This window comes from Saccostrea cucullata, unplaced genomic scaffold, assembly GCF_032062105.1.
Source record: "Saccostrea cucullata isolate Sc308-1 unplaced genomic scaffold, CSIRO_AGI_Scuc_v1 ctg1139, whole genome shotgun sequence".
Taxonomy (NCBI): domain Eukaryota; kingdom Metazoa; phylum Mollusca; class Bivalvia; order Ostreida; family Ostreidae; genus Saccostrea; species Saccostrea cuccullata.
The window spans coordinates 1-18,203 of record NW_026924508.1 but is presented as its reverse complement, the minus strand read 5'-3'; the positions used below and the strand labels follow the sequence as shown (position 1 = coordinate 18,203).

The 18,203-nt window shown below is 31.0% G+C and overlaps 2 protein-coding genes across 2 annotated transcripts in view; both read left to right on the top strand.

Annotated features, from left to right (window-relative positions):
- Positions 1-1,149, top strand: part of LOC134266588 (twinfilin-1-like) — a 29,176-nt gene extending 28,027 nt beyond the window's left edge. Inside the window, exon 11 of the mRNA XM_062748812.1 lies at positions 445-1,149. Within this exon, the coding sequence (XP_062604796.1) occupies positions 445-585 (141 nt within the window). The 3' untranslated portion in view covers positions 586-1,149. The remainder of the gene's footprint in view (positions 1-444) is intronic.
- Positions 1,150-4,124: 2,975 nt separating this feature from the next.
- Positions 4,125-10,207, top strand: LOC134266574 (meprin A subunit alpha-like). Its single transcript, XM_062748799.1, has 8 exons — positions 4,125-4,247; positions 4,394-4,469; positions 4,828-4,993; positions 7,727-7,923; positions 8,127-8,366; positions 8,736-8,876; positions 9,256-9,503; positions 9,993-10,207. Exons 1-8 carry the CDS (start codon positions 4,170-4,172, stop codon positions 10,083-10,085), a joined length of 1,239 nt encoding a protein of 412 aa, XP_062604783.1. The 5' UTR covers positions 4,125-4,169; the 3' UTR covers positions 10,086-10,207.
- Positions 10,208-18,203: the final 7,996 nt, after the last annotated feature.

Sequence of the window (18,203 nt, the reverse complement as noted above, 5' to 3'; positions counted from 1 at the left end):
ATGAAAATTTCAGAACGCAGTGATGTTTATTTTTCACACTAGAAAACTTGTCCGAGATTTTACGGGACATCCCTCGTAATTTATATCCACATTAGTTTAAAGACATTATTGAGTTCATTTCCCTCTTTTTAATTGAGTTTCTAAGTCTTAACATGTAATGTGTCAATAGATATTAATTGTGTTACATGTATTTATCTCAAATGTTGTGTCAGACCTACAATTTTTGTTTGAATATGTAAGCCAGAAAAAAAATGTGATAAAGGAATTATAACTTGTGCATACATTATAAACAAGTCAAACATACAACTTGAATGTACTAGTGCATTTATCGAGGCTAAGGTCTCGGCATGCAGTATTTAAATACAAAAAATTTGGAATATGTCTCCATTGGTAATATTAAACAATCACAAACAGCTCTAAGACTAATTTTGAATTTTTTTGTAGTTGGAAGTAGACGATGCAAAGGAACTTTCAGAAGAAAATGTTTACGATGAGATTCACCCAAAGAAGAATGTAGCCACCAAGAAATTCGACAAACCTAAAGGCCCTGCTGGTAGAGGTCCGCGTCGCATGGCCAAGACGTGAATAACAATGGAACAATAAAAAAAAACCTCTGGTGCTACTGTAAAATCATTGATAATTAATTTTAGTGATTTGCTGTAGTGGACTTTATTTTAAAAAATGGACATAAACATCAAAGATCTACTGTATACAGGATTATTTTTACCCCCTCGTTATTTTTGCCCTTTCACACTTGCAAACAATTTTGCCCCGTTTTAATATTTCGCCCATTCACAGGTTTATTTAAAAATATATACTTTTTTCTTTGTATTGGCCCCGTCTTAAATTCGCCCACGTGTCAAGGGCGAAGAAGGGCAAAAATAATTCGGGGGAAAAATTTCCCTGTATACAGTAATTAAATTCATGTAGATAGGGCATCTGGTATGCATTTATCACATAGATAAATTATTAAGTTATATTTGTTAACATTTTATGCATACAAGTGGGAAAAAAGTTAAAATTAGATATGTACATGGTAAATTATTTGGAAAGAAACTTATTTTCCCAATAATGATTCTAGGTTGTTAATTCATGAAAAATATGCTTGATCTATGGATGACAACTCTTCTACTAATTCATAAAAATTGTCTCAAAATATTTTTATACACAGTTTTTGGCATTTTTCAAGTGTTTTACATGTATTTGGACTTCTGTCTTAGAATATTGTGTATAAAAAAAACAAATCACTCTATTAATTTTGGTATTATTTCTTTAGACATAAAGAGATTATTAAGCAAACCAGAAAATTTATTGTTTATGATTTTTTTGCTTATTTCTAATGTATAAATGCATTGAAAATCCCCAGTGTGAAGATACTTGATAATGTCATTTCTGTGTTATATCATGGGGAGGGGGGATAATAAATTTGTTAGGGGTTATCTACAAATAATTATTTATTTACATCGCCATCTGTTCAGTACCTCAATAACATTGTAGCACGTCTAATTTTTACCGATTTGAATTCTTAAGCTTTGTTTTTCCAGTCGTTTTCTTGTTTTAATGTTAATTATCAGGGGACAGTTTTGTAGTTTACTGTTATTTTTTAAGTAGAATAGCTCAATATTTTAGTCATTCCATTTCCCCTTCAGAATGCATTTCCAATAATTTTACTACTTACATGTAAAAGATTTGATCACTGCTTTACTGATATTGCAAGACCTAACTAAATGAGATTTTATATTTTAAACATTTATTTTTTGTCTCGGGAAACTTTGTATTTTTGCAGCATATTTTTCCTAATTAAAACATAAACTAGCATACTTTTTCTAAAAGTAGTGAAGATTTGTATCAAAACAGATTAAAATGTCATATACTTTAAATTTCATAGTAATTACAAGGAGTTTTTCTTTAACTTCATAATGTTAGTTTATTAAGTATAAACATACATGTATACATGTATGCTTCATTAACAATTTTCAAATATTGGTGGGCTTTAACAAGAGATATAAACACAAAGTATTGTAGTGAAGTTAGCTTGTCACTCATTTTAGTTTTCCATTCCTTGTGCCTGTTTTGTTTGGACTCATTTGTGTTGAAACTGTAATTCTAGTATATTGTGATATGAAGATAGACTGTGATTTGCATTAAAGTCAAGTGACAGTGAATGCATGCTTTAGCATCATTAGTTAAGTTTGACATCATTTATTCTGTAGAACATTTATTAAACTTTCATGTACTACAATAAGAGGAATGAAATACTTTTATTATTAAAACTGTTTTTCAACATATTCAGGTCTTTTATTCTTAATTTAAAATAAAAGATACATGTATTTATTTTTTAATCTCAATCCCGTTCAGTAGCTCTGTATTAAAATCCAAGTATCTGTGGGCCACAGATATAAAACAGAGAAAAACATAATTGTAAACTTGTCATGTATTGTTATATGCACCAACATTATTTTAAAAAACTCAAAATTGTTATAGAACAATGAATTTAGTTTTAATTTTTACACAATCAAAAATGTATCATTTTGTATCTTTATGTGACAACTTTACCATATGTGAAAATGAGAAAGACTGAAATATAGGGAGCATACAAAAATTACTAATATATCCTAAAAAATTAAGAAAAGTAGAGAAAATTAAGTTTAGCCAATATATCCATTTTAGTTAAATTATTTATGTCAGTTTGTTAATATCATCTTATAGGCCCTTTATGGTAGTATCTTTTTATGCAAAAAGAAAACCATTCAATCTTTTGAAATACAAGTAGAGATCCCATAATTGGCAACAGTTAATTTTTTTTATTACTAATGTCCAGGAAAATGTAATGACCTTGACCTTTAGGTAATATAAAACGGTCAAATTTAATTTCACTGATATCATCACTTTAATGATATTGCCTTCCTGATTCTGTGAAAATTTCATTAATTTTTAAATACAAGAAACATACAAGAATCCTACCTTAAAACATGTTTAAATAAGTGAATTGACACGTTAGTCAAAGTGATTTTCATTTTTCTTGACATTAAAATATACATTGAACAATTTACAGATACCGTATATACTCGCCTATAAGTCGGTTGTATTTAATAAGCTTATACATCAGAGGGACTGACCTCATATAACACCATTCATTTGATAGCTCGCCTATAAGTCGGACATAGAGTTTTGGACAAGAGATTAACTCCCAAAAATCCGACTTATAGGCGAGTATATACGGTACAAAGAATAATGCTGGCAACAAGGCTAAATTGTTCATCCCTGGTTTTTCGTTAACAAGTGTGTCTTATTATATTAGATGGACAGTGGATAGTCAGTGCAACTGTCATTTTCAAAACGAAACTCTTACTTTGGAGATGTCTATTATTTTTAGAAAGATATTTCCATTTTCAAAGAGATATGTCTTTGAAAAAAAGTATCTCTCTCATTGTTACAATGTAACTTTGCAACAAACATTTGTGAAAACGTCATGACTTTACTTACCCTCGATACCGGTAGTCAGCTTCCCTTTTTATGTAGGAATAAAGAATTATCTTTTTCGTCCCAGCACCTATTGCACGGGGCCTTGGTTCCTACGGTCTCATCCAAAAGACCGAAATCCACGCTCTGCAATTGTTGGGATTTCGAATGTTGAAAAAATAACGTCGTCTATATGTGATATGGTTGAATTTAAAGCAACATATTCCTCTTTCCATATATCTCACCGAGTTAAAGGTACATATCTTAATACATGTGTAACTCTAGTTTTATAGAAAGATAGTCTTTCGGGTGTTTTCGTAAATCAATAGCTGATAATGGTTTTTTTTTTTTTTTTATTTCAACTCTTTAAAAAAAAAAGACGATTGTACTACACGTATCAAGACCCCCTCTGTTCTTCAGTATTTATTTATTTATTTATATATAAGTTCAGAATTCAAAAGCATATACATGATTCAACATATTTCGTATGTCGTATTCTAAAAACTGCCACCTTTCTAAAATAGATATTTGTAAGAGATTACTAGTTTTATGAAATTTTAATCTCCATTTTCTGAACTACAATATCCGCATATTGAATCAATACACAGTTATGATAAAGTGCATTTTGTTGGCATATCTGAAATCCACCCAAGGTGAATCATTCCCTTATCTTGACAAGGAAGTCAGCAGGTCGAGAAATTCATTTCATGATGGAACTCGTTACCACAATTTTCCATCTTCTACAACTTTTAATGTTCATTGGATGTGTTGTTCAACCATCACAGGTTTATATTTAAGTAGAACTTTTTCTCTTTTTATGATATTTCTCGATTGAGAATAGAAATATAAATACCGGTAGTAGTGCTGTTTTGACTGCACAGAATGTTTGTGTTGAATACATAAAACTCGATCTTGCAGTTTGTCTTTCCAGAGTGAAACTTTGTATTGGCAAAACAGAGATGGCTCTCTGGGTGGAACATTATATTATAAAATTCAAAATTCACTTGGTAAGTAACAGTTATGAAATTTTGATGAATTAACTATAAAAGAGACTTGAATTGATTTATAAAAACACTATATATTTGAAAATAAACTTACCATGATTTACCTACAAAAGAAAATGAGTACGTAAGGCATGTTTTTTTAAGATGGATACTTAAGAGTAAGTTTCAAATGTCAGGTTAATCTTAATTGATTTTAAAAAGTAATTAAATTCATCTTTTTATATTTCTATGAAAAACCCATTTACTAACGTTTATAGAAAATTATTTTATATTTATTCATTTATGTACATAAATTAACTATATTGTAAGTTTTATTTAGATTTTTATTATTATTTTTATTTATTTTTTTTTACTTACGCAGAAGACTGTACGAAGAAAATGATTCAAACAGTTATTAAGGATTTTGATGATCTTCTTAACTCTGATGGCTCAACGTCGTGTATCCGTCTGGTAGAAACGGATGGAAGTCCCAATTCTCATCCAAACACTGTGCATGCCTACGTTTATTTTCAGTATTTGTTTGATAGGTAAATATATATATTTCTGATATATTGAAAATATATCAAATATATTGAAATTTTGGCTACAAATATTCTTCTTTTAGTGCAAGAACATGCTTGTACTTTCGCTTTGAAAAGTTTCTAATAGGTACGTGAGGTAGTTGTTATGTAAAATTTTCGTCTGATCATTTATTTTGCACAGTACGAATTTTAAAAATGTAAACAAAAATAACAAACTTTAAGTATCTTGCTTTTTATGATCTCAAATAGATATATAATGATATTCAACAAGAAAAAGTGGAGATAACGAACAATAATTCAAATTTGGTTGTAACGCGTCATTTGATTGGATAAAAAATTAATCTATATACATGTATATTGTATAACGTACGTTGCCCACGTCACAATGAGATGTCAAAAACGCAACAATCCATTTGAGGTTACGATTAAACTCTGACCTATTAGAAGGCATTTATAAGGGAGAAATCCTCTTTTTTTCATTACTTATTGATTGAAAATTTTATTATAAGGAATAAATTAAAAAGTAAACCAAGTTATACATGTACAGGTATAAACTGGGTTGGACTACAATCGCAACTTCTCGGGCCTTTCCGACTAGCGGAAAAACGACCTGGAATGTATCTGGTAGACGCCATGACAACCCCCTTTTTTCACGATCTTTGAAATAAATGCATGGAGACCTTTTATCTGTGGAATATTGCATGTATGGCGTTTAACGTTATTCAATGTAATGATATTACCTAAAATATACTATTGAAGGGACTTTTAACTCCGTCTATCCTATATTTGAATAAACAGGAAATGTATATATAAATTTTTAACATCCGGTGATGTTAATACATTCGACGTTGTTTTTCCGACCTCTTACGGAAAGACCCGAGATGATGCGATTGGGTAAGATTAGTTTACGCTTTTTTTTATAAACTACCCCAACCCATGTTATAAACTTGGATTGCTATTTAATTCGTTCCCTAGGTGATCGATCTAAAAAAAGCTCCAGACTACTAGTTCTTACTTGTAGCAAAGGAATAGAAAAGTAGCAGTAAATTGGGACTTGAAACTTTACAACAGCAATAAATAGAATAATGATCCTTAATCAAGTCTCTTTTTAAGGCAAGATTGCAATAAGACTACAAATGTAGGAGTGGCTTTTAATAAAATTTTACTGAATTTTCAATTTGAATTACTCTGGCAACATAAATCATCAGAATCAAATAAGTCTCTTTATGTTCTTAGTGTAGTGTACTTGCATGCCACGTTATATTATAATCAGACTAAAACTGTATTTGATCTAGCATTTTGATAGCATTTTAAAGAAATTTCTATCTTTAGTAACCAAGGCAATAATCTTCATCGAAATCAAAAAACTATGAATAAAATTGTGCTTCTTAGTGTAGTCTACTTCTGCGCAAAAAAATTACTGAAATCAGACCAAAACTGTAGGAAGAGTAGCATTTTGAAAAAAAAAATTCACAGAAATTCTATTTTTAGTAACCACGGCAACACCGTTCATCGAAATCAAAAACCGATACACGGAATTATGTATCTTGTGTAGTCTACTTGTGTGATAAGTTATATTGAAATCTGACAAAAAGGAGGAGTAGCATTTTGAAAAAAAAATTCACAGAAATTCTATTTTTAGTAACCACGGCAACACCTTTTATCAAAATAAAAAACCGATAAACAGAATTATGTAGCTTAGTGTAGTCTACTTGTCTGCAAAGTTACTGTATACAGGGAAATTTTCGCCTCCGTTTTATTTTCGCCCTTTCGCCCTCTCCTTGATTGGGCGAATTTAAAACGGGGCGAATTCAAATTACACCTCGTAATTTCTTAAGCAGAACTATGACTGGTCGAATTTAAAACGGGGCAAAACTGTTCATAAGTTGAAAAGGGCGAAAATAACCCTGTATACAATATATTGAAATCAGACTAAAACTGTAGGGGAAGTAGCATTTTGAAACAATTTCAAAGAAATTTGTATTTTTAGTAACCACGGCAACACCGTTCATTGAAATTTAAAACGGATACACAGAATTATGTATCTTAGTGTGGCCTACTTGTGTGCCAAGTTATATTGAAATCAGACTAAAACTGTAGGTGGAGTAGCATTTTGAAAAATTGTTTACTGACAGACGGACGGACGCCAGACGCATTACTATCGCATAAACTCTTCTGGTTTCTTACCAGTAGAGCTCAAAAGTGCACAATGCCATTATATAATTTAAAAAATCTGTGCAAATATCATTAAATTTTATTCAGTTGTATTAGAGGAGTTGCGGATAAGTTGCATTGGTACCTTTCAATATTAGAGAAAGAATGGCTGTGTCCGTGTTTTGCTCTGGAAAACCCAAAATATGTATCCTTTTAAAAAGTGATATAAAAGGTGCACAATTAATGACACTATGTAACAAAGATTCTGTAAAAGTTTCATTAAAATTCTTTCAGCGGTAAGTAGTTGCGGATAAGAGATGGGTACTTTTCAATATTAGAGAAAGAATGGCCATGTCCATGTTTTGCTAAAGGAAACCCAAAATATGTATCCTTTCAAAAAGTGAAATAAGAGGTGCACAATGACACTATGTATCAAAGATTCAGTAAAAGTCTCATTAAACTTCATTCGGTGGTACGGAGTTGCTGATACCCCAGATGGGTACCCATCTTTTTAAGCGGGGGGTATAAATATACTGATATTTGGAAGTCTCGGTTTTGATATTTTCCTTATTTGTTCAATTGTAGATGTGAGTATCAAATAAGTTCACCTGGAATGCCGCCTCCAGGAAATGGAGTTGTCCAAATTCCAATCAAGGTAAATGATGACTGTATAGAGCGTTCTAGGCTGGTGTATGCCTTAGCAAGAATTCTTGGATTACCTGACGAACACACCCGAGGCAACAGAGACAACTACATCGACATACACTGGAATAATATTGAGAGTATGTGCTATATTAAGTATGGTTTTGATTATCTAAGACTTCATTAATATTAGTTGCAATATAAAGTTTTTGTATGAAATGAATTAAAATATAAAAACAAGGCGACCATGATTCCAATCTTAGATATAGAAATTCTTGTACAAAAATATCATTTCATAAGTTGCATGATGGCAACATAAATGAATTTGCAGAATTAATTGTAGGAGAAACCATTCGTGCGAAGAAATATAACATATCATCACCAATGTACTGGGCTGAAATTGAAAGTATGCCGTATGATTATACATCAGTTACTCACATTGGTCCATTCGAACACGCTCTTGATATAAGGAAACCGACACTATCATCTAAATATGAAGGAGTGTATTTTGGAAATCATCAGAATCTCAGTGTAATTGATGTTATGAAACTTAGGAATCTATACAAATGTCCATTAGGTACACGTTTTGTTTTCTTTTAAAATAAATATGAACAAATCACAATATAAAACCATATTCTGGATCTTTTATAATTAGTCACTATTCATTTAATTTTGATAATTGAATAAAAAAATATATTTTTTTAGATGGAGAGAAACATGATGGAGCAGTGGGTGAGTCAATTAAAGTTTTAATTAGAACATGTTTGCTAAGCGTATCAGTATAAGACAGGAAACAGGCGTATGATCATTTACACAATTTTATAAAACGTTTAAATGGTTATGTTATTTTTTTCTGAATTTCTAACATTAAACACCCATAATACAGAATAACATTGTTCAAGAGCCAATAAAATCATTGTAATTGTATTAAGAATCGATGAATTTCTTCAAGGTTTTCACCCTATACATTGTACGTTTGACCTTCCTCTTTGTGGGATGGTGAACGACTGGACATTATCTGGGATCCAATGGACAAAAAGAAAAGGTCCAGCATCAGAAGAAGGACCACAGACTGACCATTCAAATGGAAATGGTTTGTTATTATCCTCTCAATCCTATAAATGTGGAAATAAAAAAAATAATATCCTTTAAAAATATCCCAGTCTGGTAATACTTTATTTTCATAAAATTGTAAAAACAGTAATGGACATTTCATAGATATACATATAAATTATATAATAGTTTTGTGTCTTGCATGCCATACTGAGTATGTCTAAAAATAGTGAAGGCTTGACATATTGAGACGAGCATAACTATAGTTCATATGATGCATTATTGATTGAAAAGCTCTCGTTGTAATAATAAAGTTCAGTAATGTTCGATAAAAGTTTCTGAAATGACCGAATGAATGTATAAATAATCATTAAATGTGCGATTTCTGTGCATGTATCTACTTCATCATTTGTATGTAGGGTGGTATATGTTTGCCAATGGTACAGAAACTTTCAGCACTGCTAGTCTGGTCAGCATTACCGAGGTGTCCCCCGGAGACGTATGTTTCTCTATGTACTACTTTATAGAGGATAACTCAACTACTATCAGGATATCTATAAAGGAGTCAGCTAGTAACAACATTACCCAAAGTAGAGAAATTAAACATAAGGAAGGAATATCCTGGTCCGAAGCCAGGTTCAATTTAAAGTCAACCAAAACTTGGCGAGTGAGTATCTATTTCAATGTTATCTAAGCAATAATTCTTCAATATTGTTCCGATTAATTTGACTTACCTGACTTCATCTTTGGTGAGCAAAGATCAACAACCATATTGCGCCAGCGGAATTTTAGGCTATGTTTTTCAATTGAACCCAAGTAAAACCTGCCTCTTTTGCCTCCATTTCCACGGATACTTTAATAAATTTGCTGGGTACACATTTTTCCTTTATTTTCACAAATCATTACTCACTTTTGCAAATCAGAGGCTATTGTTAAATTTTCAAGCCTTGAACTATTGTTTATAAAGCATCATTTTGACTAAAAAGATACAACAAGAGTTGCAAAATTATAAAAGAAAATCTTGTTATTTGTCAAATGGCAAAATCCCGAAAGCAAGTAATCACGATTTCCAGTTCTGACACTCTTTTAAGTTTGAAAGGAGATGTAATTTCTACATTCATTTATTGAAATAAAATTGGAGGTTTTTTCTTTTCAGTTATTAATAGAAGCTGATGTTTCAAATGGTACAGTAGCAATTGATGACGTCATTGTGCAGTATGGAAAATGTATATCTTCAGAAAAATGCTAAAATGACAGGAGTGTTTTCTTTGAGTTGAAAAATTCAAAAAGTTCATTTTATATGTTTTCATAGCTATCAATAAACTAGTTAAAATATGCTTTTATGTATACTGTAAGCCAACTATTATTCGTGTCATCTTTTATTCGCGATTCGTCAATTTTCATGAAGAAGGAAACATTTTCTACAAAAACAAACAAAATAAATGATTCACCATGATTAATTATCGCGATTTAAAGTAGGTCGTGAAACTCGCGAATATTTCTCGCACACGAATAATACTTGGTTTACAGTTAACCTCATGAGGTGCATTTTTCCAGTATTAAAATGTTTAAAATGTTAAAAAAATAAGGAGAACAATCGTACACGAGAAGCATATTTACTTTAGCTTATTATTTAATATAGTTCACATCAATCTTTTACCTTTAATCATCATTAGTGTGTAAGCAAAGTCCGTAGGCCGTTAAGATAACATTTGCTTATAGTATTTTTTGAATGGGATAGCAGCATTATTTGTGCAGATTAAATGTATGAAATAAAATGAATCAAATTAATTCTAATCTTACTTCGTTTTGTTAAATCTGATCCATAGCATTTCCATTGTCTTTGCTTCTCATTCATTTTTCTAACATAATTCTGTTTCAGAGAATCGTTTTGGGGTTCTATACAGATATCATTTAGTTGTTATTTAGCTTAGGCTTTATCTTCTATAAATAGTGAAACATCCAAATATGAAACTGATGTGACAGAATTGTTTTTTTTTTCTAATTTAAAGGTAACCGAAATATATCGAGTAAACCACATGAGTTTGCGTACCTATCAATCTTACAGAAAATTTTAGTAAATTGAACAATACGTTATAATTAAAAGAAAATAGCGGGGTTACATACATAATTATAAAAGGTATTTTTATTTATTTACTAAAAATTTCGGTTAAATTGATAAGTAAGCGAGTTCCTGTGATATGTACGAGGGTTGTTCGTTAAAATCGTGGATAAAGCGTTTTTCTCGAAAAGTAATGGACGCTCTGAGCTGAAATTTTCAGTAAATGTTTATTTCTCATATTTAAGTGTATCATAATTTTTTGGTAATCTATTGACAAAAATAAAGATGTTATTAAGCTTGAATGTGCACAGGGTATGGTCCTACGTCGCAAGATCACAAAACCAAGGTTTTATTAGAGGATACATACCGTATATACTCGCCTATAAGTCGGTCCGCCTATAAGTCAGTTGTATTTAATGAGCTAATATATCAGAGGGACTGACCTCATATAATACCATTCATTTTATAGCTCGCCTATAAGTCGGACATAGAGTTTTGGACCAGAGATTAACTCCCAAAAATCCGACTTATAGGCGAGTATATACGGTAAGTATTAATTAAAAAAAACTAAATACATAGGATTAAGGTAAAAATTATCCTTATTCGATTCCACAATCTATTTTGTCGTATTTTTAAAATTTTCAGTGCATTTGGTTAATTTTTCCCGAGCATTCGAAATGGGAAATTTTTTAGTCATACAAATGAAGTGTGAGTTTTCTTAGCGAAGTCTTTTTTAATCGAGTCCCTGGGTAGTACAAAACATAAGGAAAACCAACTACATGTACGGTAATAGCGAAAAACGCTGTCACCGCCGACCGTCGATATAAGATTGTTTATTAATTGAATGATGGTGAGAATATTGTCCGCAAGTTACTAATAAATCTTCAGAAGATCGCATGTGGGTGCCAGGTTGAATCCTAAACTGTTTATGTAGACCCAAGTATGTGCATTAATGAAATTCCTTAATTCAAGTGGGATTTATCCGGCTTTATTATTAGCAAAAACACTTTGACGCTATCATCCGTTCTCCGCGATGCAATACACGACATAAAATCACATAATTTGTTTATTCATGAATACCCGTAAATCTGGAAATTTTTACGTCGATTTATTTTTGCGAATTTGGGTCAAAAAGCTGTTGATTAATTTTTACGCTTCAAATTTTTGCGAATTGTCACTGGTATTAAAAATAAAAATCACTGAAGATTTTCATATCAGGTTATGTTTCAAATAAAATGCCTAGTTAGAATACCACCAATATACTCGCAACGGGGCAAGATATGGCAAAATCGCTCCGAAACAATTTTGATAAAAATACAAAAGGATTTGCACGGAAAATAATTTCTTAATCAATTATAACAAACATTTTAGAGGTTGTGTATGCCTTTTAACCTGAAGTATAATCCAAATGAAGAAAAAATACTGGTATAACTAATTTTCTCAACGTTTGGTTTTTTCTCACCTAAAATTTACACGCCACGTTTACATATGGAACTTTCTCGTAAATGCACTGAGTTTGATTTCCGCCCGTGTTGATACACGGTTAGATAAAATGACAGTTCTCTCTTTATTGGCAAATAATTAATTGATGAAAATAATTAAAAACGGGCATACCGCCTCAGTGCTTGTCAAATCATCGGACGATATTGCATATAATGAGGGCAATTTACGCGCACGGGTAATTAACTTGTATAGTTATATAGTAGACTAGTGTAAACAGGTTTCTTTTAAAAATGACCAGTGCTTACCGACACTGAGTTAAAAAACGACACGAGTTCTCAGAAAAAAAATTCTTCACATGTTGATTTATTTTTAAGAAAAATATTTTTGCGAATGCAATGTACGCGCAAATTTGCTAAAAATTTATCTACAGCAAAAATTTCCAGATTTACTGTATACCTATTCGAAATATTTGCTATGTATATTCATAATATATGTACTAAAGAGTAGTAAAACTTTCAGAACGCAGTGATGATTATTTTTCACAATAGATAACTTGTCCACGATTTTACCGGACAACCCCCGTATGTATACATAAATTGTATAGCAGAAAAGATTTTTTCCAGAAAAAACAATGTAAAGTTGAGCCAAATAGTAAAAGTGCATTTCTTTAAACTCATTTTTAAAATGTATGTATACCAATTTTGAGAAACCTTACTAAATACACTTGTATATCGTTTTATATTCCTACCTCTTCGACATAATAGAAATAAATTGATTAATAAGATATAAGAGTACCTTACACTTTTCAGATTTCAATGTTATTTCACACAATTAGCAATGAGTAAATATATTTTTTATAATTCAGGTGTTATAAAGCTGTTTTTTGCAAGAATGGTTGTTCATATTTTAAAATTTAAAATGTTTGCTATTGAATTTGTTTATAAAAAAAATGTCTCGTACTAACTGTGTTTATATTCATCTGACAAACGTGATGAAAATATAATGATAAATCACATACATACATGTATCATTGGTTTTACGAAGGAAAAAATTACATCTGATTTCCACAGTGTCATGAACCACAGCTCGCCTCCTGCTTAAACTCACCTTTCCCCATACTCTGCAAAATACAAAATCCCTGATTGTCTTCATGGTTGATACATATAAGGCTGCTTAAAAAGAAAGATACGTTCTAACACTGATTCTTTTAACAATTTTATTATTATATCTTTTCCAGCAGACACGTATGGCAGAATGTTTTCTCCATTTGAATTTGGTTTAGATTTATTTTTACGATATTGAGGTAATGTTAAATCCGTTGATGCATTGTACACATGTATGTATATTAAATTTTTGTGATAATTTAATGTTTCAGACTCAGATTCATAACCTGTTGTGAAATACTTTACGTGTCGCAGCTTTAATTTCTTTTAGCAAGAAAGCAAAGATGAGATTTAAAAATGCGTTTTGTCTAGTTTTTTATCTAGAGTCATCTAGCTGTAAGATTTTTTTTAATTACAGAAAATTTAAAAAAGAGTTTTAAGCATGAAAATTTGACACAGTAAAAAAAATAATTTTATGGTCTCTAAAGTAAACAGATAAAGACAAGACTACCGTGAGATAATCATTAATAACTTAAAGAATTGAAAACAACGAACAGATCTTAGAAATATTACAAACTATACAAAATTGTTAACCGGACTTAAACACTGGCCCCTGGGAATTCAAAATGAGAGATAAGGTGCCTTTGAGGAGAAAACATCCACTGTCGACTATTCATGTCCGCCTTATCCGCTAGTGTTGTTCAGTTAGACTAGATCATCCGAGGCCTATTAAAAAACATGTATAAAAAAAATCATTTTAACAAGTATAGAAAATAGCGTTTAAAGAATTTTTGTATTTCTAAACAAGATCTTTTGAACGACAGTCGAGATCGAGAAATGCTGGCCATAATCGAGTTTGAGGAAATCCCTAAAAAAAAAACATCTTTCCTGAAGAAACCAGTCTCGGCTTAAAAAAATCATTGTTTTCAAAACAAGCAATTATGCATTGAATACTTTAGCAAGATACACCATAAACACTATGTAAGGTGATAGCGGTATACATGTATCGCTACAAAAATAAGGAAAGATGGCGAGGGAAAAACTAATTCATCTGATTTTTTTAATATACAATTTAGTTGTTTGTTGTCCATAGTTTGCTATAGTCAAGGAAGAATTAAAAATAATGAAAATTTAATCAATAAGTGACAGTCTATATTGATTTTTGTTAACGAGAATAAGAAAGGGACCTTTTTTAATTTGGATTATATTTTATATACAATTTTTTAACATTTGATAGCAAATTCCTTTATCTAATTTGTGTTTTTTTATAATTTTTTTCATCAACAACTAGATACTAGTATCAATTTTATCCAATCAGTCCTCTTTCCAAGATTTTTTTTTTGTCGAAGATATTCACATTAATCATTCCCATGATAATACAAAAGCAGAATATTGATCAAATAGGAGCAATTTTTCATTCAGAAGGTTTATAAATTTCTTCATCTCTGCTTACTTTAATTGATATATGGCCTGTAATATGAAATACGTGCTTTGTACAGAGTAGGAAAAAAAAATTTAAAACATTTCTTCCAAAAATTGCCGTAAAGTAGCGCCTTAAAGATAGTTGTTGTTAAATACTGCATATTGGGTATAACCTACAAAAAATATATATTTATCATGCACTAAATTAAACGCACAAGATACTGCAAATTTCAGTGATGGGATATTCCTGTAAAAAGAGGGATAAAAAAAGGATAGAAAGTTGAATTGAGGTTCATTTATGTTACCCGCATACAACGGATATAACTTGTCAACAGGGGATGCTTACACCTTCTAGGCACCTTGTGGTTGTTGTTGTTGTTGTTGGGGTTTTTTTTGTGGTTTTTTTTTTTTAAATTTCTCATGGTTTGAGTTTTATATCCTATACTTATTCAGGCTATGGTACGCAAACAAAATAATAGTCATTTATGTACCAGCATCCATTAACGATTTCGTGTAGGTCAAGATGTGGTACATCTTTTTTTTCACATTTCCTAGTTCCTGTTCACTGATATTGTGATTCATTGATCAAACCAACTGGGTTTTTTTTTCATATTTTTTTTTTACAAACATTGTGTTTGAAAACTATGAAATAAGAATTGATTGTCTTAAGTCACTTTAAACATCAATATATGCAATATTTTAGCTACTATAAAAACATCAGATTCATTATTGATCCTAAGGGATCTTTACTGTTCTTCATGTTCAACAACTGTATTTACCAAGCTTTTTAACAATTGATTTTTAGACGTTTGAAGCTAGTCTATTATATACAATGAATTAGACTCTATAGTAAACATTATTCAAAGATATACAAAATAGAAAAATAATCGGACGGATATATACTCCGTTGGATTCTATGTGTATCTCTTTTGCAACTAAAACATTTTTTTAACGTTACCAGCTTGTTAAGTACAGGTCTCTGTAAGAATCAGACAATATGTGTATAAAAGTGAATCATGAGGGTTCTCAGAATTCGATGATTTTACACACATAGGTTTCTCTTACACTATGAACCACGTATGTAAAATGAAAATTATTTTGGGTCCTGGTTACTATGGAAACATGGCCAAAGAAATTTTCCCTAGCAACCGGTCAATTTTCCATGTTTATGGACAAATATATCACTAAACTTAGAGGCTTGAAATTGAATGTGAATATTACCAGAGGGGTTCTTAAATAATGTTATCATAACGATAAACTTTTCAAGTGATAAAACCATGCAATATATACAATTTTTATTTTAAGATATTTCTTTTACGGGCAATGGAAGATATGTATGTTTTGCATTTTTTACTGATTCAGCATTTTTGTTAATTTGGGCAATTTTCAAGGCCATATATCTCAAACTTCTCGCATAGTACAAGATTATGGTATACTTTACATAAAGGCAGAAGAATTTCCCTTTTGGAATTTAAATTCAAAAACGTGTGTTTTTTAATATTTACAATCGGTTGCCTAGCAACAAAAATGGATGTTTTGATTAAGAGAAAGAGAAAAATTGTCAAATGTGCTAATTATTTATGGAATTAAATTTTATAGGTGGATACCAAAATCAATTTTTAAAGTAAAATTCTATTTCTGAGACTTCTTTATGAATCCAGGAATATTTTGCAAATACTAATCGCCATGGCAACAGAAAATTCCCCATAGCAACAAAGAAAATAAATCCACCTTTGACATGCACTCATTCACAGATTTGATTATTTTCGTCTAGAAATGATGACTTGGTAAATATTAAAAAATAGTGTTGAACTCTAACAATAGTAATGTTTGTTCTTAATTAATGCATAGCCATATTACTGAGCTTATAGCGTTAATAAAATTATGCATTACAAGAAGCTAAAGTTATTCTCTAAAGTCTCTGTACATAAGCATTTTAAGACCGATTCTCTGTAATTATCAAAATTGGTTGGCAACGCATAGTTACAGATTTGAATTTTTTATGTCATAATTTTAAACAAATGTGTGATTGATTGTGAAATGTAGAAGTATTTTTGAATTATTACCTCGGTTGCCATGGAAACGGGATACAGGAGATAATTAAATTTGTGTATAATTTATTTAAACCAATGCTAGAGATTCAAACAACAATGTTTATGGTTCAATTTTATATTCACACTTGTTAGTGGTCATGCTAGGTAATGGGAACTATCAAAATATGGTAAATTGTGCTGTTTTTAAACGCTTAAGACAAAAAATACAATCATTTACAAATTAAGCACAGAAAAAATGAAGGTCAATATTTTATTATATTAAACATTTTAAATAGAAATTCGGTGGGCAAATGATGTGCATAAAAGAATTTTAAAGGTGAATATTACTACAGTAATTTTTTTCCGCATTTTGAAGCATTTTTACTTCCCAGTTACTTCCCTTGTATTACTCTCTAAATGATTTTTTTTATATAAATAATTATTACACGCTGGGAGCAATTCCCTGTGCTTTTTTCTTTCCATTTTGTGGCTTTCATGCATTTAACCCGAAATTCCTCTGCTTTGAAAATTGTTACACCTGAAGGGGCCTCTGCCCTGGCAGGAGGATAAAACGTACGCTGAACTAGGACCTTAGGTCCCCTGCTCAGTTCACAACTATCGGGCCTGTTTACTCCGCTACAAAATGTAGTGCGTTGCATACGTAAAGTGTAAATAGAATAAATCGTAATACTGTGAAGCCTTTACAGTGTAAAACAAACAACTTTTAAAAAGGAATAACCATCTGATGGGTATTAGAAAAGATAGAGGGGGTGGAGGGTGGGTGCTGAGCAACATTAACTGCAATAATTTTATACAATATATGATATATAAGCGTTTAACATTTATGGATTACGTTAGGTGACCTGTGGTCTCCCCTATGATTTTATTCCATGTAAGGTTATAGTATCTATATAACACAGTGCCTAACCTCTGATCTTCTTACTAATAGTATGCGACTCAGAGTAAACGACGTCAAGTCTCTGAATTCGCAGATCTCTAACAAGTAAGGGGAGGAGGAAGATGTTTTCCCTTACCACCCCCTACCTCTTAATTTCGCTCGGACTTTTCACCGATCCTTCAACATAATGGAATAATTATTTGTTAAATTATTTAATGTCTCCTTCTTCTTCCTTATGAGATCATGATTAAATGGGCGACCTCATCACTTTAACATTTTTTAGTAAACCTCTGATTTTATTTATTTTACAAAGAAAATGTACCCCCTGTATTTCGAAGTTTTGGGCTGCATCGAGTTCTCATCCCCTTTCCCTGGAATTAACACATCAAATTCATGAACTACATTA

Excerpts from the sequence above, each read along its gene's own strand:
- LOC134266574 (XM_062748799.1), top strand. The coding sequence starts at position 4,170 with ATGATGGAACTCGTTACCACAATTTTCCATCTTCTACAACTTTTAATG. Across the intron at positions 4,994-7,726 it reads TTTCAGTATTTGTTTGATAG|ATGTGAGTATCAAATAAGTT; the intron begins GTAAATATATAT and ends GTTCAATTGTAG. Across the intron at positions 7,924-8,126 it reads ACACTGGAATAATATTGAGA|GAGAAACCATTCGTGCGAAG; the intron begins GTATGTGCTATA and ends AATTAATTGTAG.